Source organism: Symphalangus syndactylus, chromosome 8 (genome assembly GCF_028878055.3).
Source record: "Symphalangus syndactylus isolate Jambi chromosome 8, NHGRI_mSymSyn1-v2.1_pri, whole genome shotgun sequence".
Classification (NCBI taxonomy): domain Eukaryota; kingdom Metazoa; phylum Chordata; class Mammalia; order Primates; family Hylobatidae; genus Symphalangus; species Symphalangus syndactylus.
The window spans coordinates 17,887,837-17,910,670 of record NC_072430.2 but is presented as its reverse complement, the minus strand read 5'-3'; the positions used below and the strand labels follow the sequence as shown (position 1 = coordinate 17,910,670).

The window sequence follows — 22,834 nt, the reverse complement described above, 5'->3', positions numbered from 1 at the left end:
AGCTCTTTGGCTATGTTCTTGGCTAAGAGGTTTTTTGCCAAGAATATTGCCAGGGATTTTGCAATATTACCAGGAAGTCAGACTTCCTGATAGAATGCTAAAAATAGAGTTCTTGGTAAACTCTAGTAATGCACTAACTAATTTATGAGAACTATATTTGGGTAACCTTTAGTAACTCAGTGAATTACTACGAAGTAGACATCGGTCATGCATAACAACAAAAATAAATAGGATTGTGCATCACTCACTACTAAGAACTGGATTCTGAATGTGCATTTTAATCAGTTTATGACTGTCCAGAAGTCTGTCACCTCCCACCAGTGAGCTGTGGGCCACACACTGAGAAACACAACTCCATATGAGGACCCGTAAGAGAAACCGCTTTCAGATTAAAGTGCCAGGAAACACTTTGCTCCTCCTGAAGAACTACTGTGGTTCTTTCCACACTGATGACGATACTCATTATATCTCTTTTCCCATTGACAGCTGGGAAGCTCTGAGCCAAACTTGTAAATCAAACTCTAGAACCCTGTGCCTTGGGAGTTTTCATTTTACTTCTTCTCTTCAAACTGGCATTTGCCCTAATCTTATTGTTCATATTGTTCTAATTTATTGAACATATTGCTCAGTAACCATCTCTCTTTTTTCCTTATCTGTGTGTGTGTGTGTGTGTGTGTGTAACAAGAAGCCAGCATGAATAAATAAATCAATGGAGATCTCTGTCTAAGGGTCACTTTAGATATTTCTACAATTCATGCATGCTAAATTCCTGATCACTGTTTTGCATGATGTTAGTCCACTCCAACCTGTTCCAAGTGGCTAAAAATACCATTGCATATTTACAAGCCTAACCCCTTTAAGTTAGAGGAGAAACAAAGTCAGCTTCCTGCCAGCCTTACCCGCAGAAGAACACCAGGGGATTACAGATGCAGCTAGGGCCTAGTGGGCACGGGGTGACTGAGGAATGAGAAGCCATCCTGACTGCACCGCATCTCCAGGAACCCAGCTGCCAGGGGATGTTTTGTGCATTCTACTAGAGCAGTTACCGGGGTCTGAAGCCCCGGTGAACATGACATTGTAATCTCGGTTATGTTTTATTTATGGAGAGTGGTGCTGCAGCTAGGGTGTGTTAACAAACAAAGATGATTGCTTCTGAGCCACTCTCTCGTCCTAAGGTAATTAACACAAAGTAATGTGCCAGTTGGGGGATTCAAAGAGTCGACAACCTTTTCCATAGGAAAGTGATCTGCAACACCCAGGCCAAAAGGGTAGAATGGAGAGAAGCAAGGTGTGTTTTATCTTTGGTTAAAGGTGCATCATTAAAAGGCACTGGCATAATTATTCTTCCTTTTTAAAAAAAAAATCCATATAACATTAAGAAAACTACAAAGTATAAAATGTCAGGGGCAGAGATGTGTGGATTTGCAGCTGTTAGCAAAGTGGGCCGGGGCTCCCTGTGTATCTCGAACGGCATAAATTAGAAATATTGACTGCAACCAAAACAGCATTCGCAATCAGCTCAACGTTGCAATGTGTTATACAGACCATTTGCTTTTAAAAAAATTAAAATATGAATCAAACTTGGATGACAAAGAAGTTCAACTTCTCGGGAAAAATCAAATACATCATCAAAAGGTCACAATTCGTAGACAAATTGCTGTTAAAATTTATTACTTGTTTGCAAAATGTACTGTTGATCATTGGTAAATGCTAAATGCTTGGGCGCCTCTGACAAAATAAATAAATAAATAAATAAAGCACTCTGCATTCGTTAAGCGGGGAAAAATGTGAAAAAGCATCTGGAATGCTAAAACCCAGCACAGGTGAGGGGAGGACAGGAGAAGCAAGGGAGGCCAGGCTGGGTGAGGAGAAGAGGAAGTACCGAGGGAGCTAAGAATGAAAAAGGAGAGAGAAACAAGCAGTGGCCCAGCAGAGTCATTCTTACTTCTTTGGAATATCGGAGATGACCAATCATCTCAAAAGCACAAACGTCAGAGCATCTAAACATGAACCATCAAGGTTCATGGAGCCCCACAGGAAGGTGCCTGGAGATCCCCTACCATTCAGTTCACAGTCCCCAGTGCCCTGCGTCCAACCCTCACATGTACCCAGTGCTGGCACCTTCTCATTTACAGGCAGGATTTGCTACAGGGCTCTGAACTCCTTGGCAGCAGAGACCATCCCAAGGTCAGACTTGCACCTCCAGTGCCCAGCAGAGCACCAGGCATAGGTGGGGGCACCGCCAGGGCCCGGTGCCTTGCTCCCCGGAGTCTCCTGCAGCCTTCTCCCATGTGCAACAGCAGAGCCAACTGGCCTGGGGCATTCTTCTGGCCACGGAATTGTTCAGGAATGGCCATGGGGCCCACTTCAGGCCAATGAGATGTGAGGGGAAGTTGGCTGAACATTCCAGAAACGCGGTACCAGAGTCTTCTGAGAGGTCTCAGTATGCCAATGGCCAGCGCTGTCTCTCTCCTTCACCGGCTTGTGGGGATGAGGCTGTAAGGATGGAATGGCGATGGGAAATGGACAGATGCATTGGATCCAGTTGTGAAGGGTTTGAGCGCCATGCTGAAGCCCTCTGATTCTGTTGGGGTCAGATTAATTCAGGGCTTTCTGGCCAAGGAGGCAGGGCAGAAGTGATACTCACCACTTCCAGGCCTGGCCCATGGGGAGCCCTGCATGAGACTCACGTCTTCTATTGTGAATGGCTCAATGCAGACGACCCAGCAGAGACCCCCAAGGAGACTTAGATGGCACTCACCAATGGAACTTCCTGCAAGAATGGAAGATTCTGTCTGTGCTGTCCAATCTGATAGCCACAAGATACATGTGGCTATTGCACACCTGAAATGTGGAGAGCACAGCTGAGGAATTGAATTTTTAATGTTGGTGATTTTTAATTACTTTAAATTTAAATAGTTTACTGGATGGCACAACTCTAGAAGATGGCAGGGCAACAAGACAGAAGGAGCTAGAATCCCTGAAACACCACATGGAAAGCTGTCCGCCACTTTGTGGGACTGTGACACTAGCAAGAAACAAATCTTTATGATGTCAGGTCATTGGAGATTGTGATAGCAGCTGGCATGAAATAGCAGGTGTCTCCTGGGTCCACTGTTCTCAGCACTTGGCACGCCATATCTTATTTAATCATCTCAACAACTGCAGGAGGGAGGTTCTGTTGTTATCCACATTTTACAGATGAGAAAACTGAGGCACAGGATGGAAACTGAGACACAGATAGGAAGAGGCTGAAAGGGGTTCCAGACCAGGTCAGTCTGGCTCCAGAGCTTCCCTGAGGCTAAAAACCAAGGGACTTGTGAGGGAAGCTCTTGTAGTAGCCCAGAATGGGGACAGTGGCCAGAATGGGGAGGAACCCAAAGGGGCTGGGAAAGGAAGGTCCCAGGACAAAAGCAAAACCCAGCCTGCTTTGCAGCCCACAGAGAAAATCCCTGGTTTGCTCTTGTTCCCTGGTATTCAACCCCTTTTTGCCATGCTGCTCTAATAGTGCCTGTGAGGGAGACAGTGGCTGATTCTCCAGGGTTCTGGATACCCAGCAGGTGGGTGTGCCCCCACCTAGCACAGCTGGGCCTTGTGCAGGAAGAGACAAGATTTCCTGAAGGAAGGAGAGCACAAAGAAAGGCAAATATCTGGAAAGAAGCTGCCAGTGCTCCAGGGAACAGCAGGGCTCATCTGAGGGATGCTTTGTGGCAGATGAAGTGGCTGGGAATTGCCATCATCGGTTTTTTGTTGTTGTTGTTGTTGTTGTTTTGGTTGTTTATTTAACACATTCATCATTTTTGGATACATGTCTGGAAACATAAGCTCTTCAGAGCCCATCCTTGCTCGTTACTTCATCGATCCTCCCAAAGATGCTGTGGAGATGTCTTGTCCACCACAATTTGCAGAGAAAGAGACAGGAAGTTATGGGACCTGTCACCTGGGGGACAGCGGGCAGAGCTGGGATTCGACACAGGGCTGAAGATTCCCAGCCCGAGGCTCATGCACTGCCCCACCACCACCCCTGGCCTGAGCCCTGAGTCTGCGGGGTCTTCCTGCCTCTCGGTCTGTCTCCTGTCAGCCTCGCTGGGAGTGAAGCCTCAAGAAGAGCGGTAGACAGGGAGCCAGGAGGCCCCAGCTGCCTGGGCGCAGGCAGAGAAGCAGCCCTGGGACCCCCACAGAGCTCCCTGCACGTGGTCCAGAAAACCCCTTGAATCAGACCTCTCAGGAGTTGTGTTGAAAATCCACATTCCAAGGCCCTGCCCTCGACCTATGGACTCAGAGTCTCTGAGCAGTGCAAACTGGGAATCTGCATCTTAACTAGCACTGCTAATAAGGATTCTTCTAGTGAAAGTGTGAGCAGGACCAGACTAATAAGGTTTTCTGGCTCCACATCTTCCAGGAACCTGTGGGGCTTTCTCCAAGAGGCAGCCAGGCCTCTGGACAGGGTCTCCTCCTTTCCTAGAGCCTTGGGAATGAGCCAGGGTAGGATATTGGGCAGGGAGGAGCAGGGTCTCATAGGGTGAGCGCCCTGAGTGCTCACCCACGCAGGAGAGAGGAGACAGCGGCAGGAAAGGCAATGACAGGCAAGAGTGTAAGGAAAGATCGGGAAAGTGACCAGAGACCAAGCTGGAGACAGAGGCAGAGAGACTCTGGGAGAGGCAGCCAGGCAGGCTGAGAAAGCTGGGCAGAGAGGGGCAAGCGAGCATGAGAGGGAGGCAGGAAAACAGACTGGGATGAGGCCCCACCAGTTGCTCCCATCTGCCAGGTCTCCCAGCATCCCCAGAGAGTGAGGGGCAGGCCGGGCCGTGTAGCAGCCCACCTCCGGAGCTGGCCCCCTCCTCACATGCCAGCCACCCCCTGCCCAGCTGCCAGGCTCTCGGGGCTGTGCCAAGTGGATGTCTCCGTGACAATGCCAGGCAAGGCTCCCCTGAGGCACACACGTGGTGGCATAGCGGGCATGGAGTGAGCCGTCACCAACAGCGGGCAAGGCCAAAGGTTCTCAGTTCACTACAAAGTGTGGGGGCTGGGGAGGGGGTGGGAAGCAGGGGCAAAGAGGATGGAGCGGCCTGGGGTGGGGTCAGGGACTTTCTAGGAACATGGCAATCACAGGTAGAAAGGGAAAGGGAAGGCAAATTGAATTTTGTAGGTACAGCTTTCATGTACCAGGTACCTCGTTTGCATTTTCTTGCTTGATCCTCTCAAGAGCTCTATGGCATAAAGATCCTTGTCCCCTTTTTACAGATAAGGAAACTGAGGCTGAGAGATTACAGACTCCACACATTTAGCCGGTAAGAGGCAGAGCTGAGGTTTCTACCCAACCTCAGCTGTGTCCAAATAGAAATTCCAGGTTCCTTTCACTGCACTAAACTTTCTAAGCTCATGAGAAAACAATACACAAGATGTTTTGAAGCAGCGCAACCTCGCAGACCAGAGCTGTCATGAGGCAGTTGTGACTGATCACAGGCAGGGAAGTTCAGACGTAGTGTGAGCAGTACCTGGAATGGCTTTGTAGGGTGGAGGGAGTTATCTCTTTATTTATTAATAATTCTTTACCTTAGCATCTTCTAAGACATACTATGGAGGCTACAGTAAGATTACATATACAATAAAGCTATCACAATGGTAAATCAAGAATAATATAGATGGGAGAAAGGATTTCTTAAAAAAAATCTCAAACGAATACTGTGGCTATAATTGACCATTAAATTGAACAGTGAGCTCCCTAGCAGTCTCAGCAAAAAAGGGAAATGCAACAAGTTATGTGGCTCAAATACAAAATGAAATGTACTGACTTACCAAGGCAGATATTTCTTTTCCATTGCTAAGTCCTAAAATTCAGTGACAAGACTTCTAGAGGGATAAAATATCACAAACACTTGTTATCTCATTTTATTTGTAGCTACTTACATGCACACGCACATAAAACAATATGTATATGTGTGTGTACATTAATAAATATGTGTATATATATCCAAGCACAAAAGAAAGAGAATCCCTGAAAGCTGGAGAAATCAAACCCAGAGTGAGGAGAACTGGCTTCATAGTTCATGGGTTTCAGACCCAGAAATGGAACTAGAGATGAGAGCTCCAATGTCCATATGGGCACAAGTCCATGTGTGACTGGGCACCTGGAATGGAACCCCCTGCATAAAGCCTGGATTTTGAAGAGCTTCTCCATCAGTAAAAACAGGGCGAGAAAAGCTACACTCACCAGGAAGTGGTGAAGCAAGAGGGCTGCCCACCTGAGCCGTGGGATGGGGAAAAAGTGCTGGGGCCACAATGTGTGGGATCCAGATTTACACTCCCTTTCTGGAACAACTAGAGGCCTTCAGCAACTATAGAAGCAGCCATGAAAGTGCACTGAAGGATATTTTTTAAACCAGGACACATCAGACACACCCAAGAGAAACCCACAAAGATGAGCTCACAATCTGAAATCACAAACCACTAAGAAATCAGATCCATGAGAGTCCTTGGAGGAGAAAACACAAGAGAACTTGGACAAATGGAATGGGCTAAGCAAGATGACAAAACAACTGTGTTCAATGTACATCACCAACACAATGGAGGCCAGGCATGGCGGCTCACACCTGTAATCCTGGCACTTTGGGAGGTCAAGGCGGGCAGATCACTTGAGGTCAGGAGTTTGAGACCAGCCTGGCCAACATGGTGAAACCGCATCTCTACCAAAAATACAAAAATTAGCTGGGCGTGGTGGCAGGCACCTTTACAGGTGCTACCAACTACTTGAGGGGCTGAGGCAGGAGAATAGCTTGAACCCAAAAGTGGAGCTTGCAGTGTGCTGAAATCCCACCACTGCTCTCCAGCCTGGGTGACAGGATGAAACCCCCCCACACACACACACACACACACCACAATGGAAAGCATCTTTAACAACTTTTCTGTTTATTTTCATCAGCCACAGTAGAGAGAATTGTTAGGTAACAATAATTCTTGTAGCTAATTTCAGAAACAACCATCAATGGCAGATTAAAATAGACACTACAGTCAACCTGGCTCTGGATGTTGATGTGCGAGTAGCAAAGCTAACGCGCCACTCCAGTGCAGCCTTGTGATGTCCTACTTGGAAATAAGGGTTAGAATTTGAAATTCAGACAGAACTGCAGAGTCCTATGGGCTGTCTTTACTGAAAAACATGGTCAAACCCTGGTGAGAACCTTAGCCCTAGTTCTCCTTAAGAAAGGGGACAGGTATAGGTGCTCAGAATTTTCCAGGTGTTTGGTTCACTGCATACTCAGCCACATTTACAAATAGTAATTAACTGAGTCCTCATCATATCCCTATGAGGAAGGTGCTATTACTTCCTCATTTTTACTGATGAGGAAACTGAGGCACGACCAGGTTACATGACTGGGCCAAGATCTCACAGCTTGTAAGTGACAGAGCCAAGCAAAAACCCCAGGCAGTCTACACCCAGCGTGCCTATTAGTGACTACACTGTACTGTTGCTTTGCAGGTCTTAATTTTTTTTTTTTTTTTGAGACAAAGTCTTGCTCTGTATCCCAGGCTGGAGGGCAATGGCATGATCTTGGCTCACTGCAACCTCTGCCTCCCAGGTTCAAGTGATTCTCCTGCCTCAGCCTCACAAGTAGCTAGCATTACAGACACGCAGCAACACACCCAGCTAATTTTTTTTTTTTTTTTTAGTATTTTAGTAGAGATGGGGTTTCACCATGTTGGCCAGGCTGATCTCAAACACCTGACCTCAAGAAATCTACTCACTTTGGCCTCCCAAAGTGCTGGGATTACAGGTGTGAGCCACCACGCCTGGCCTGATCTTAATTTTTGAATTCTCTCAACGACCTGGTGAGATAGGCATTATACCCACTTAACTAGTTGTCTCTAGCTTCCTGTGCCAGAGAGAACTCTTGCTTCCATTTCCCCTTATCCCACCTCCTTACACATCTCTAGTCTTCCACCAGGTCGGTAAATGGCCATTCATCCTGTTGCTCAGCCGAAAAACTCATGGTCACCCCTGATGCCTCTCTGTCCTTCACACCCCTACTTAATCCATCAACAAATCCTATCACCTCTTATTTGCACCTCAAACAGATACTGGATCAGAGATGTTCTTACCACCTCCTTCTTACCTTTTTCAATTTAAGTCCAAGCCACTAACTTCTTACCGTGGACAGCCCCTATTTTACGTCCCACCATGACAGTCAGTCCCTCCTCATGCAGCCTGAAGGGGCCTGCTACAATGTAATCCACAAACAGCCACCATTATCCCTCCCCTGCATTTCCTTCCCACACTTTTGTGGGATTCATCGCATCTTCGTGAGACCACAAGTAGGTAACTAACCCCCTAATGTGTCCATCGTGAACACCTCTCCAATACCATGTATGTTATTCTGACAACAGTATTTTTGATAAATGCCTGGTGTTCCGTTGCATTGACATCCTATCCCTTGCTTATCTAATCCCCTGTTATTGGGCGTTTTCTTTATTTCCAGTTTTTGCTATTGTAAATATAGATACAGAGAACATCTTTGGAGCTAAATCTTTGGCTGTATTATAGCTTCCTCAGGATGATTTTCTAGAAAAGGAATTATTTTAGAGATCAATCAAAAAAAAAAAAAAGATGGCTTGTGATGTGCTTAGCGTTGGTTATGCAGAGAGCAAAGCTTTTCCACGTCATCCAGGGGTGATTGTATACAGACCTTTATGGGTGTCAGAAAGTCATCATTAGCCAAGCAAATGGCTCCAAGGGCTGGAAGATCTTGGCAAGACATCTGTGAGAGTCCATCCAGCACACATTCATTTGAATATTTTCGGTTGCGAAGACAACAAGACTAACTTCCTAAAAATTTGGAAAAGGTAGGAGAAATACCTTCCTGAAGAGCCTTTCCTCCCAAGCATCTGCATCTGATACACATCCTTGTCCACACACATACCTTCAGCTAGATCATTTAGACTCACAGCCTATGAACATTTTCTGTTCTTTTAAAAGTTAACATTATCTCATACACAGTTTTCCTGTTGCTACCAAAGTCTTCATCTCCCTCATTTTCGATGTATGTAAATACTCCATAATGAACAAGCTCTTCTTCACTCATTCACTCCTTTACTGTTGAACACAGAGGCAGCTTCCAAAATTTCGCTATCATGCATGTCACTCCCTGGCATATTTTGTCTGCATGAATAATAAGCAGTGTATCTACATTTCTTTTTTTCCCTTTGGCTAAAAAGAAGCTTAGACTCAAATTTATGATTTAAGTATAGCAACGTATGGCCGTCTTCTCTAGGCAATATTTTTGCATAGGTGTAGACATCTTACCAGAGCTTTTAATCTCTCTGATCCTGATATTTCGCTGCTTGTTTATGCTTTATTACATTTCCTATTGGCCTGCTCACAATCTTGAGGAATGAAAAAGGATGCAAATTATTAACAGAGTATTTAATGAAATGCTGAGATGGCCATCTATAGGTATATGGCTTTTCCTCTCTCTAGGAATCGCGAATTAGTATTCTTAGTAGGGTTTCCAAAAATGACGTCACCAGATCAAATAGTCAGAAGATCGTTTGGGCCCTTGATTCACACCACCCCGGAGCTTTGCAAAGGGAAGAGGGAAAAGTGGTTGAAACATGATACAGGTAACAAAGCTGAACCCTCAATTAAACCTCCAAACACAGGCAAAAAAAAGGGCTGGGTTGTGCCAAGTGCCAAAGGTAGTCAGGAATCTGAGGTGGTGCCTGCGGTCTGCCCCCTCATTTTTTTCTTTCGCTTACCAACCCCTCAGCTCTACACAGTTGCTTCCCCGCTGCACCATAGGACAAGGAGCAGATGCTTAGTAAGATCTTGCTGATGGAAAGAAGTCGGACTAGGAAAAGAGAAGGCAGGAAGCAGGCACTCTTCCTATCCTCAGTAGCTCCTAGTTTTGCTGCGAGGCCGGCCTAGCCTTGCAAACGGCAGCCTGCAGTGCATTTTCAGTTAAAAAAAAAAAAAAAAAAAAAAAGCCCTTATGGGGGCCTGGCCAATGAGCAAATGCATCAGCATCACTTTCTCGTTTTGAGATTTGGATAGGTAGGGAACCACCCACATCCTCTAGACAGCACCTCTGGGCTTACATCTTGGGATGCATCCTAAACTGGGCATTACTTATTTTAAATATTTTTAATTATAAAAGATCACAGAAACACAATTTCATTTTCGTTATGGTCTATGAGAAATAAGCCACAGTAAAGGGTGACAGTTTGGGCTGTGGCCTGGTACAGTGGGGAAAGCGCTGGTTTTCCTTGTCTATAATGAAGGGCATGAATATTTCCTCCAGCCTCCTGGTAGACCCTATGCTCCTGTCCAGCAGACTGAGCCCCGATTTTCTGTTCACTGCCTCCCCAGCTAATCAGGAGTTCTTCCAGGGCAAGTACTGCACCCCCTGGCCTAGGAGGGTGAGGCATGCGGTAGGAACTCCAGGAGAGTTAAAGGAATAAACGACTGAGCAGTTAGATAGATGGATGTCCCATCCTGCCCACTGAAGGGCAAACTCTGGGAAGGCAGGGGGGAGTCGTACAGACCCTTATCTTCCCAGCAGAGTCTGTGATGCTGCAGAAATGTTTATTACACGAACAAGCTTGTGGCTGGCTGGATGAATAAGTGGCTGTATGGACAAATGGATGGATGTACTACATGCTAGTGTTTGGGAGACTGTTTCTGATATGGTTTGGCTGTGTCCCTACCCAAATCTCATCTTGAATTGTAGCTCCCATAATTCCCATGTGTCATGGGACGGACCCAGTAGGAGGTAATTTAATCATGGGGGCGGGTCTTCCCCATGCTGTTCTTATGATAGTGAAGAAGTCTCATGACTGATGGTTTTATAAAGGGGAGTTCCCCTACACAAGTTCTCTCTTGCCTGCCACCATATAAGACGTGCCTTTTGCCTTCCACCGTGATTGTGAGGCCTCCCAAGCCACATGGAACTGTGAGTTCATTAAACCTCTTTTTCTTTATAAATTACCCAGTCTCAGGTATGTTTTTACTGGCAGTGTGAAAACGAACTAATATAGTTTCTATGTCAGATAGGGTTATAGTAAATGACTTTTAAGGGTCCCAGCCAGCTCTAGGATCCTGCATCTCTATGGGCTTAACTGATTGGTTAAGGCTGATTGGTCATGCCATCTTCCCGGCCCCTCTCACTGCCCACACGCCCCTGTCCTGTTTCATAACATGTCTCTCTCCTTGAGGACAAAGACCAGGCCAGAGACCTCCCTGTGCCCAGTCCTGACATCGGCTCAGTCTTTGCTTTGGGAATTAAAGCGACTTCCAAGCTCAACCTGTTTTGACTTCTTTGGGGCATCCTATATGATCTATAACCAGGATCCCATAGAACCATTGTGAAGATTGTGCAGGGCAGGCAATTAGTGACTAAGGCTTCATTTGCACACAAGAAAGTCAGAATTTTTATCCTCCCTAGCTCAAAAGTTACGTGAGACTCATTCTATATTTCCATCACATTAACATTAAAAAAGAAACCCAACAAGTCCTATTCATCTAGTTTTATCGACGAAGCAGACAGGGAGATTTTCTAGTTTTAATTGCCCCAAACCACAATTGGGAGTGCTTGGAAAAACGTGGGGACCTTGTGGCTTGCACGGTGGCTGCAGACTCCAAGTCACAGCCAACAGCAACGTGGGATTTTCTGTTCTTGAGAATCCATCCTCCTCGCCCTGATTTTTGTAACCTGAACAGCAAACATTTCTGACATTACCTTTCCCATCAAATCTTGTGACTCTGTGCACATGTGGCACTCTCATCAGGGTCCAGCTGTTCAAAGGCCGAATGGTTCCTTCCCAACTACCTTAACTCTCCATTTTAAAGATGGGGAAACCGAGGTCCAGAAAGGGGCAGGGAATGACCTAAGGTCACAGAGCTGGTTACCAACGGGACAATGGTGAGAACTGAAGTTAGCTTTTCCTTTGCCACATAGGTAATCACCAAGTTTGGCCAGAAGTGTGAATGACAGGTATTCATGAGTGTTAACTCCTTCCTCCCAAGCAATTCTTGGTACTCAACCTAGGGGTTTGTTCCCCAGCTCCCCGAGATGAGCATATCCTGCTGTATTCCAGCCAGAAAGTAACTGAGCATTTCAGTTCTGCTATTTGCCTAGTTTTCTGGGTGGGAAAGACAGACACATTAAGGTTTGGCCAGGCACAGTGGGAGGATTGCTTGAGGCCAGGAGGTTGAGTTTGAGATTAGCCTGGGCAACATAGAGAGACCTCATCTCTACAAAAAAACAAAAAAATAGAAAAAAATTAGTGGGCATACTGGCACACACCTGTAGTCCCAGCTACTTTGGGAAGTTGAAGCAGGAAGATTACTTGAGCCGAGGAGGTTGAGTCTGTAGTGAGCTGTAATGGCACCATTGTACTCCAGCCTGGGCAACACAGCAAGACCCTGTCTAAAAAAAAAAAAAAAGGCTCAAATATCTGTGTTTTAAAGTCCACTGGAGAAAGGACTTGGAGCCTAGGACCTATGGAAAAGGGAATTTTCTCTCTGGGAATTCTTATTCCTTAAAGCCCTAGAAAGCAAGGCAAGTGTCCCAAATAACCATCAGCTCCATTTCTGGTGCTGGAGTTCAAACCCCACTTCTTGTCCAGTGGCCTTGGGAGAACAATGGCTTGTGTGGGGTGAAGATAGGACATAGAAGAACATGCTGCCCTTCTTTTTCTTCTCATCTCTGTGAGCAGAGAGCCCACAAATCACCTTAGCAAGCATGGCTTGGTATTTTCATTTTTGTAAAGTCTCTTTATGAAGATTCTTGGGCTGCCTGAATTCTTGGTACCTGGTTCACATCAGTGCCCAATGACAGTTTGCAGAAGTGGTGTAAGCAGGTTGTTCTTTGTCCCTTTAAGAACAGAAAACATAGAAAAAGAATGGTCGAAAACCCAGTGGGCCCTTTGTTCCCTCATGCTCAGGGGTGGACTCTGCCTCTCTGTTGCTCACATGGAGAAGACCAAAGGTGCCTTCATGCCTCAGTGTGACTGGAACCCAACAGCCCTGCCTCCTTCCACCCCATCTTGTTGGCTGCTCCAGGCCCAGCACTGGGAAACACCGAGTTAAAGCTACTTCATTCTGCAAGGCCTGATTTTGATCATCCCCAGTGAATGAGTTTTAACAAAATTCATCAACCTCATTTTATAAATGGGAAAACCAAGGGGACCTGCCCAAGGGCACAGACTCATTTAGACTCTTGGGGCAGGGTCTCCTTCTCCCTGGATTTTGATCCCCCCATGGCTCACAACAGCTCTCCCTGGGTATTGAGAAAATGGGAGCTGAATTAGGCTCAACTTGAGTCTAATCATTCCTAGCCAAGTGTATTTTCTTTTCAACTACTTGTTCACAAGCTCAGTTGGATAGGAGAATCACCTGGATCATTTTCAAAAATGCTGATACTGGGACCTGCCTCCAGAGATTCTGACAGAATTGGTCTGGGATGTCTCCTGGGCCCTGAGATCCTTAAAAGCTCCCAGAAGATCCCCATGTGCAACTAGGCTGAGAACCACTGTTCTAGATCACACTGCTGCACAGGAGCTAAGAGAACTACAGGGCCCTCGTGCCGTGATTTCCTGTCATCCTCTCAATGGGCTTAAAGATTTGAGTCAGGAAGAAAATGGAGAAAGACCTTCAATTCGCCCTTGGAAATAAGCTGTCCATCCCCCACCTTTAAAAGACACAGAAAAGGACAAGGTTTGGAGATCAAGTTAAATGTCCAATTTATTTTTATAACTTGAAACCAGAACAAACTTGGTTTTGAACAAGCGTACAAATGAAATGGCAGACACATGCTGAACTTAACATTGTGACATTAAGGAAAAAAAGAGGCCCAAAATCTTGTACAGAGAATAAAGGAACAATAAATATTTTACTAAGCCATATTGAAATGACCTCCTGTCATCTCAACATTTTATCCATAATAAAAAAAAGTGCCTGTTTCTTAAACAGAGCACAAATACCAAGCAATAATAAATAGTTCCAAACTTGTAGTAAAAGACAAAACCTCCAAGTAAACAACAAAAGCTCATACAATAAGTAATAGAAAAGGTAATAAAAATATTTTGCCTTGCCAGTACAAATGCAAACAACTTAAATCAATGGGACTTTGCTTTGCAGGGCTGAGTTACAAGGAGCACCAAAATCACGGGTTTGCCTGCGTTCCACAAGACCTTCGGCTGACGGTTACTTAGGACCGGGATGAAAGGCTGATTTCCTTACTTTTCACATTTTGCTTAGAGTAATTCAGTCTCCTTCTCTCCCCATGAAAGACCCTCTAATGGCAAGTGGCGGGTTCCAATTAGGGGCAACTTTGAACAAAGTTGTGGCAGTGCGGAAACCGGCCTGAGGTCGGCTGGGTCACCCATGCTAGAGGCCTCTCTCTTGGGATCATCTGCTTCCGTGTTGGTTTTTTAAACACAAAACAGAAGCAAAATTCTCTCTTCTCTGCAGTCACAGAGACACACAATGCTTGTGCTTTGGGATGGCTTAGTCCTGGCAATCTGGTAAGCTGGTGAGCACTGGCTAGCTGTTATGACTACAGGAGGACCACCCTGGAGGCACTCTAGGACCTCAACGGGGCATCCAAAGGCAACAGCAGCCCCTGGATCTGCAGGTAGGTAACTGCAGTAGGAAACTGAAATCTCAGCTTTCTCTCCCATTCCCTCCCCCCTTTTTTTTTTTTTTAACTTTGCAAAGGTAAGTGGCAAGGAGGAAAGAGTGCATCGCACAGAAAAGCTTCTGCATTTGGTAAGGAATTGCCCAAAAGGATGCTTGGTTATACTTTCATAACCTGAAATAATGGTTTCTTACATTTCCTGAAATAAAAAATGGCTTCCTGATATTGGTATTTTATTTAAAAATGCATTATTCTCTCATCCAAAAGACCACCACTTTATCTTAAAGCTACTTGGCTTTACAAAAAAAAATAAAAATAAAAAAGAGGATTAGGGGAGGAACAGATAGGAAGAAAGAAAAGAAATTAAATAAAAAATGGAAAAAAAAAAAAAAGGACCAATGGAGGATGAAGGATGGAGAGGAAACGCAGGGGAAGGAGAGAGAATGAGATATGGAAAGGCACCAAATTCATCCCAGGCCCTCGCATTCAGAAAGTGATGGAATGTAGGTTTCAGAGAGCAAAGCAGCAAAGCAGGGAAGAAAGACAAGAGGCCAACACTCTCCATGGTACGAAAGGTCCCGGCTGTGATGGAGTCTCCTTCCTGAAATCCAATTTGTACCGGTCTCAACAGCAGGTCACTTCACCTGGACCCAGCTGAATCACCAGCTCCTTTTATGATATTTGCATTTGTTTCACAATTTCTCAAGGACTAAAGCAGCTCAATTTGCATTGCTTTCTGCTGGTGAGGGCGGGAGAGGTGGTGGTGGTGACCGCTACAAAAGCGATGGTAGAGAAGGGAGATGTTCTCTCACTCTCTCTCCTCTACATCTGACATCTTAGAGATGATGGCCTCTTAGAGACAGGGAGGACGATGTGGAATGTTACTGACATCTTTACAAAAACTGATTTTTTTCCACTCAACACAAATAATTTCCCATCCGGTCTGCTGTGGCCACACCAAGGAGCCTTGATGCAAGGTTCGGGGCGTTCAGAGAGAAGCCCAACACGAACGGTTCTCTGTGTAGGCCAATTCTGACAAAAAATATATACAACTAAATGATTTGTGAACCAAAGCATTTAACTACTTCCTTTTGTTTCTTTTTCTCAAAGGTTGTCAAACAACCCTTTTTCTCCTGTACAATAGGACTTAACATACAAACGTTTTTTTTTTTTTTGCAATATTTTATCCTGCCAAATTAAAAAAATATATTATGGCAGCCTGTTTGTTTTTGTTTTTTTTTTCTTTTTATTTCCAAATTCACTAACAAAAAGGTACATTAAATCCCTTTAAAAGGACAAGCTTACAGTTAAAAAATTACGAGCTCCAGTAAAAATACAGCAAGTGCCTACATCATATGAACCAACCAATATATCCATTCCAGAGGGAGGCGGGAAGAGAAAAATAAGTACAGGTCAGAAATGTGATTTTTTTTTTCTGCAAAGCAATAACAATATTAAGCACTTTTTTTCTACATACTTTTTCTACATGGTGTAGCAATCCCCTTTGAATCCCCAAATACAAGTTTCTATACATTTTTTTTGAAATAAAAATTCAACACCCAAGGCAGAAAAAAATTTACTAAAACTCCGACTTTACAGTTACTGTGACAAGAACAAATTTATAGACCCACCATTTAAATTTTACTGCAACATTTTCAAGGAAAAGAAAAGGGTATTTTTTTTCTTGTTTTGTAAAATGCCCAGGCATTCTCGATTATTACAAATACTGGTCCACTTTTACAGTAATCAAGAAATTTTAATATATATAATATATACTAAAACCCCGTCACCAAAAGAAAACAATATACACGCGGCCACTGTGGCATTTTTGTATAACCTATTAAGCAAACTTTGAAAAAAAAAAAGATCGCTCCAACACACATACACACAATTTTTTTTACCCTTGTATGTACCCAATACTGTAAACGTATTTTTAAGACAGAGTGCACTAAATTTAACTTTAGAAAAAATTAGCCGTTGTTCCTGAATTGTTTTTGTTTTGCTTTTCATTCAACGATATCAACTTGTAACTTGTGTCACTTGAGTTTTAATTCAGCAGTAAATCACCTCCACTCCATATCTAAGCAGCGTTGTCCCAAAAACAAAAGGGGCTGAGGATAATTCAGCTAATGGATGTCCAAGGTTGTGCTGGGTTTATTTCTTCATTTGATTGGGTCTTATGGCATTTCATATCCTCTATCTTCAACCAGAATTTTTTTTTTTTTTTACTTAAAGTAAATGTGGCTTTGTTAGTTTCTAAAGAATGTACTTTTCTTGTTTTACTTTTTTAAAAAGTCTTTTCATTTCAAAAAAAAAAGTTTTGCATTTGTCTCAAGAGACTCAAATAGGAAGATCAGTTTTCAAGGCACTCACATCAAATTGAATGGCAGTAGAAAAACTGTCCTATAAATTATTATTTTATTTTGTTCTTTATAGTGCCAGTATTGTGAATGCCACGCTTAGCAACACTGACACTCAATCTCAGCTGTCCCTTACAGTTTAACCCACCTCTGGGCCAAAGAGAAGAATATGCTGCAATTTCTTGTTTAGAAGCCATTTAATTTAAATGCAAACAAAAGCTTTAAAGTGCGGGTCAACAGAATTCAAATGTCTAATCTTAACAGTTCAATGTTTAGTACCTTCCAACCTAATGAGACAGAAAAAAATAAAACCTGGGAAGTAGCGCTGGGCAGCTTCTGATGGAACTCATCCCCTGCTTTTTCAGTAAAAGAGAATAGAAATTTGCAAGATCCCCACCCCACCCATCCCTACAATATCATCAGTGTGCATTAAACGAGAGAACACTAACTTCAATTAATTAGGGCATTCGTCTGCTTGGGAAATGATCGATGACCCCCTGTAGCAACATAGGATTTGAGATTTATGTGGTGGGGGTGATTAAAAAAAGAGAGAAGCCGTCGAGCCAGAAAACGCCTAAAAGAACACCGCTAGTTTCTTCCTTTCTGTGTCACTGCAGGTCACCCCATCTCCCCAAAAAAGTACCCTCAGCCCATTTTATGTAGCCTAATCTACAGCGAATAGCAGCCATGGCACCCCAGGGCAAACCAACAGGATGGTATCTGCTGGTCATGCACAACCTCAGAATGCTGTCGGGCCATTTCCCAGAGGGGCCCTCCAAAACCCTATCTCTGGCGGTGCTGAGTCTGTGGGGTGCCTCCCCCAGCACCACCACTCAAGGTTTCCCTTATGTAATATGAAAGCCGAAATCAACACAGAAAAGGCCGCTTGACTCGGGACGACATGAGTGCTACATCTCCATTCCAATTCTGAAACAAAGTGCTACTTTAAAGATTGTTATCCGCTGTACATCCACACCCCCCACCCCAAAAACAAAAACCAAAAAAAAAAAAATAATAATAAAAAAAAACCTGCATGCCACTTTTTATTTCAGGACAAAAAAAAAAGAGGAAGGAATGAAAAAGTAAACAACTTTAAAAGTCATTTGAGTGTTGGCTTCTTCACAAGAAATTACACATGCTTAGCTTAAATTTCAAAAAAGCAGCACCACCCCTCCCCCCAAATTATAATTTAAAAGATATGCTTCCCCTCTAACATTGCGAGTCATTGCTCAGGCTACTACTGGGTTTTAAAAAAAAAAATAAAGAAGGGATGGATACCCAACAAAATCTCTTAAAGGAATTCAAACAGAAAAAATAATAATAAAAAGTACCTGCACATGCCAAAAAAATTACAAAACCCAATAAATACAGAAATTATTGCACAGTTAAAAGGCTCCACAATTTGTACTGCCTTAATCAACCCTCGGGTTTCCATAGGACTTCGCGGACACAGGTTAGGTTGGAGTGCCGCCTCCCCTGGGCCCCGGGGACACGCGGGGTGCGGGGTGGCGGTGACACGGAGGCAAGTCAGGTCAGCATTCTCTCGGTTGGCAACAGTTCCACTGTACAGGTGCGGGGCGCCGGGGCCCGCGCGCTTAGCTCCTCTCGGCCTGCTCGATTTTGACGTCGTTAGTCAGCAAGTGCTCGCCGTGCCACTTTTTCATGTGTTTCTCCAGGGTGCTGTAGACGCTGAAGGGCATCTGGCAGATGTCGCAGCGGTACACCTCCTTGCCGATCTGCCCGTGCGTCTTCATGTGGCGCGTGAGCTTGCTGCTCTGCGCGCACGCGTAGTTGCACAGCTCGCACTTGTAAGGCCGCTCGCCGGTGTGGCTCCGCCGGTGCACCGTCAGGTTGCTGCAGTTCTTGAACACCTTGCCGCAGTACTCGCACGTGTCGCTGCGGCGGCCCTCCTTGGAGCTGGGCCGCCCGGGGCCAGGGCCGCCCAGGTGCGGGGTGCTGCCTCCGCTGGCCGTGCCGCTGCGGCCCGAGAGACCGCCGTCCAGCAGGTCCCCGGGCGGCGTGGAGAAGCGCAGGCTGCCGTTCTCGGACGAGTGCTCGGACGACGTGGCGAAGGGCGACTGTCGTGCGTCCGTGAAGCCCAGGAAGGGGTCCTTCATGAAGTGCCGCGACGCCGCGTAGCCCACCAGCCACTGCGAGTACACGTTCTCGGACGGGATGAGCGCGGCGGGCGGCAGCTCCAGGTCCTTCTCCACCTTGATGCGCTTGGCGGCGCTGTTGAGCCCGGGGCTGGGCAGCGGCGCGGGCTTGCGCGGGAAGAGCCCGGGGAAGGGCTCGGTGCCCGGCGCGAAGCCGCCCCCGCGCCCGTTGACCGCGCCGCCCGCGCCCGCGTCCCCGCAGCCGCCCGCGTCGTCGTCGTCGCCCGCGTCCCCGCCGCCCGCCGCACGCTTCAGGAAGGCGCCGCGCTTCTGCTTGTCGGCCAGGAGCTCGCCGTACTGCGGCAGCGCGCCTAGGCCCACGTTCTCCATGACCTTGCCCAGCACCAGCGCCTTCTCGTCAGCCAGCGCCTTGGCCGCGCCGCCCCCCGCGCCCGGGACCCCGGGCACCCCACCACCGCCGTTCTCGCGGTTGCGGCTCAGCTCCGAGTCCATGCTGAAGCTCGACTCGGGCCGGCTCTCGTTCTCCAGCAGCAGCTCTTCCTCCTCCTCCTCCTCCTCCTCGTCCTCCTCCTCCGGCTCGTGGCCCAGCGACGGGTCGCTCTCGTGGTGGCGGAAGTCGCCGTCGGCCGCCTTGAGGCCCTCGCCCGCCAGCTCGCTGGTGCCGGGCTCGGGGGAGCTGGCGGCCGAGAGCCCGTCGTCGGAGCGGCCGGCCAGGGAGCCGGCCTTGTGCATGTGCGTCTTCATGTGGCGCTTGAGCTTGCTGGCCTGCGAGCACGCGTGGTCGCACAGCTGGCACTTGTAGGGCTTCTCGCCCGTGTGACTGCGCCGGTGCACGATGAGATTGCTCTGGAACTTGAAGGTCTTGCCGCAGAACTCGCACGACTTGCTCTTGGCCGGCGGCTGCGGGGGCGGCGTGCCGCCAGGGGGCATGGGCGGCAGCGGCGGCGTGCTCAGGAACGGGGACTTGGGGCTGGGCTGGAAGGGGTTCAGGAGCCGGTGCATAGGGTTGCCGCGGCCCGGGGACACGGGCGGCGGCGTGGAGCTGTTGCCCGCCAGCTCGCGGAGCCGCCGCGAGAAGTCCATGGCGGGCGAGTCGATGGCCATGGGGTTCAGGCGCATGACTCGGTCGAAGGCACTGGGGTGCTGGGCGACAAGCCCCATCTCCTCGGCACTGAGGCGGTGCGGGTCCAGGTGGTGGCGCGGCGGGGGGCTGAAGAGAGGCGGCGTGCCCGGCAGGCGGCCCTCGCCGAAGCCCGGGTGGTCCCGCAGGATAGGGCCCGTCATGCGCAGCAGGTTGAAGGGGTTGCTGTCGCCCAGGAAATTCATGAGCGGGGACTGCGCCACGGCCTCCGGCCCGAGCGGCGGCGGGATGGTGAGCCGCGGCGTGAGCGAGCTGCTGGCCGGCCCAGGCTCCAGGTAGATGCGGAAGCCGTGCGTGTTCTGCGCGTGCTGCAGCAGGAACCACGCGCTGTTGAAGGGCTGCTTGCATGTTGTGCAAATGTAGCTGGAAGGCTCATCTTTACCTGGGGAAACACACGGACAGAAAGGCAGAGACAGCGTGAGAAGCGGCAGCGGGGCGCGGGCACCGCAGGGCCACTGGCCTGCGGGACGCGGCCCGGGCTGATCCGGGATCCCAGTGCCCTGCCTGACAGGGGCTGCAGGGCTGCTTGCAAGCAGGCCCGGCCTTGTCTCCTCCCGGCTGGGGGGCCGAAGAGGCAGGGTCTGTGGGCAGGCGGCCCTGGCCACCCGGGCGCCAGCGACTTACTTCAATTGTGTCAGGCCCGCCTTGCTCCCCCAAAGGAAAGGGATTCTGATCCCCATTCCCTCCGAGGCCACGGGAGATCGGGTTTGTGAGAATACGATCCAGTAGTAGGAATTCTGTCAAGGCTGGACTGTGTAACAGCCCTGGCAAATCCCAACCCTCCAGGATGCTCCACCCCCGAAACCATCTAGGCCAGGGCCTCTCAGTCAAGGCACTACTGACATTTACATCCTAATTCTTTGGGCGGTGGGGGCTGTCCTGCGCATTGCAGCATGTTTAGCAGCATCCTCTGCCTGCACCCACTAGATAGATGCCAGGAGCGTCCACCTCCCCCAGTTGCGAGGACCAAAAATGTCTCCAGGCCTTGCCAAATCTTCCCAGGGAGGGGGGCAAGATCACCGACCCCTTTGAGAACAACCAATTCTGATAATGTTTGATTCCAGGGAGTTGTACAGAAACACAAATCAAACTGTACTATCCTGCAAACTTTTTTTTTTTTTTAAGAGAAATAGCTGCAATACCTCTGCAACATTTGGGATTTTTAGCTATAGGAAATTCTCATGTTTCCTACACTACCGTCTGTGCAGAAAGCACTGTACACCTGAATATGGATTCGTAGGAACAGAAGAAATTTAACATGCTGGGAAGACCCGCTACTACTGTGACAGCTGCCCCCACCCCGTGTCCTCACACACACACCCAAACACCGCTTGGAATTCCACCTCTAGACCCCAGGGAAGGTGGGGGCACACTGGCCTAAATGAGTCTTTCAAAGTCCTCTGCCAGAATACTAAGCAACGAAAGAACATCCTCACATCTGACAGGGCAGTCAGGATGAACAGTGGCAAATGCTGATGTGTTAGCAACTGGCTCTGGTGACACGGGCAGCAAATTGCAGCGAACACTCGTGGTATGGCGCCAAAACGTCATAGTCTTTGTCCATCACTGAGCCAATCACAAAATGGAGGCTGAACATTTCCTCCAGAACCCATCCTGCAAGTGCCCTCCTGCACCTGTGGGTGAAGCTCGCCGCTTTTCCAGCATGTACCTCTCCTAATGCTCTGCATAAAAGAGACGGTGCAGACAGGACCCGTCTTCCAGCATTGCACTCACTAGCTGGGGAAGCAAGAGGAACAAGAATCCCAGCTCAGATTCAGCAGAAGACGTGGCATGCGAGATCTTGAAAGATCCCTTTTGTTTTTACAAACTTTCATCTGCCTGGAAGATTTTAACGCAGATGCTAAAGTACAGGAGCCACAAGCTCTGGTGAAGTCAAACATGCAAATGAATGACCCTTCCCAATATCGGTAAGGTGCCGTGGGAAGTGCGGAAAACAGTCCCCTATCTCACCCTCTCCACCAATCGATTACAGGCCTTCTGAAATGCTAGGCAGACAGCATTTTTGTTTTCTACCCACTAATTATGTTTCTGGAAGGCTGCACTCTTAGCAGTGTTTATAGGCACATAAACCTTCATTTGGAAACCATCTTTTAAAAATCAAGTGACTCGGGGACCAAATACTCTGAATTCCATCCAAGGGCTTCAGTCTTGAGTGTGGCCTGTGCCTCTGTCTGAAACTGGGCCTGCCAGTTTCTGAGGGGCCGGGACCTCCCCAAGACATCCCATGCCTGCAACGTCACAGAAGGCTTCCTGCTGTCTGAGGGGCAGGGTGGAGAGTACCCCCGCGACCTCAGAACCAGTTGGCCCAGGACACCAACACTAGAAACCGAGCCACGCTTTTACGAGTTTGGTATTACATAGGGATTCCTTCCCTCTCCTCTCCTATTCTGTGTGTTTGGTGATGAGAAGACGGTGGTAGGGAAGACAGAAATGAAAAAGGAATTCTGAAGTTCGGCCTCATCCCTCTTTTAAAAACAGCTCAAGGAGCACCTCTGAGGCTGTCTTCTTTCTCCAGGGTGTCTGGGTCATTTCCCTCTCTTAGTCATCCAGGTAACTCAGCTC

General features: G+C 47.5%; 1 protein-coding gene across 3 annotated transcripts in view; it reads right to left on the bottom strand.

Annotated features, from left to right (window-relative positions):
- Window positions 1-13,720: 13,720 nt before the first annotated feature.
- The window catches only part of BCL11B (BCL11 transcription factor B), a 103,743-nt gene continuing 94,629 nt past the window's right edge, over window positions 13,721-22,834 (bottom strand). For all 3 annotated transcript variants that reach the window (XM_055288232.2, XM_063645485.1, XM_055288231.2), the window contains one exon: window positions 13,721-20,633. In XM_055288232.2, coding sequence (XP_055144207.1) covers window positions 18,589-20,633 — 2,045 coding nt within the window. In that variant the 3' untranslated portion in view covers window positions 13,721-18,588. The remainder of the gene's footprint in view (window positions 20,634-22,834) is intronic.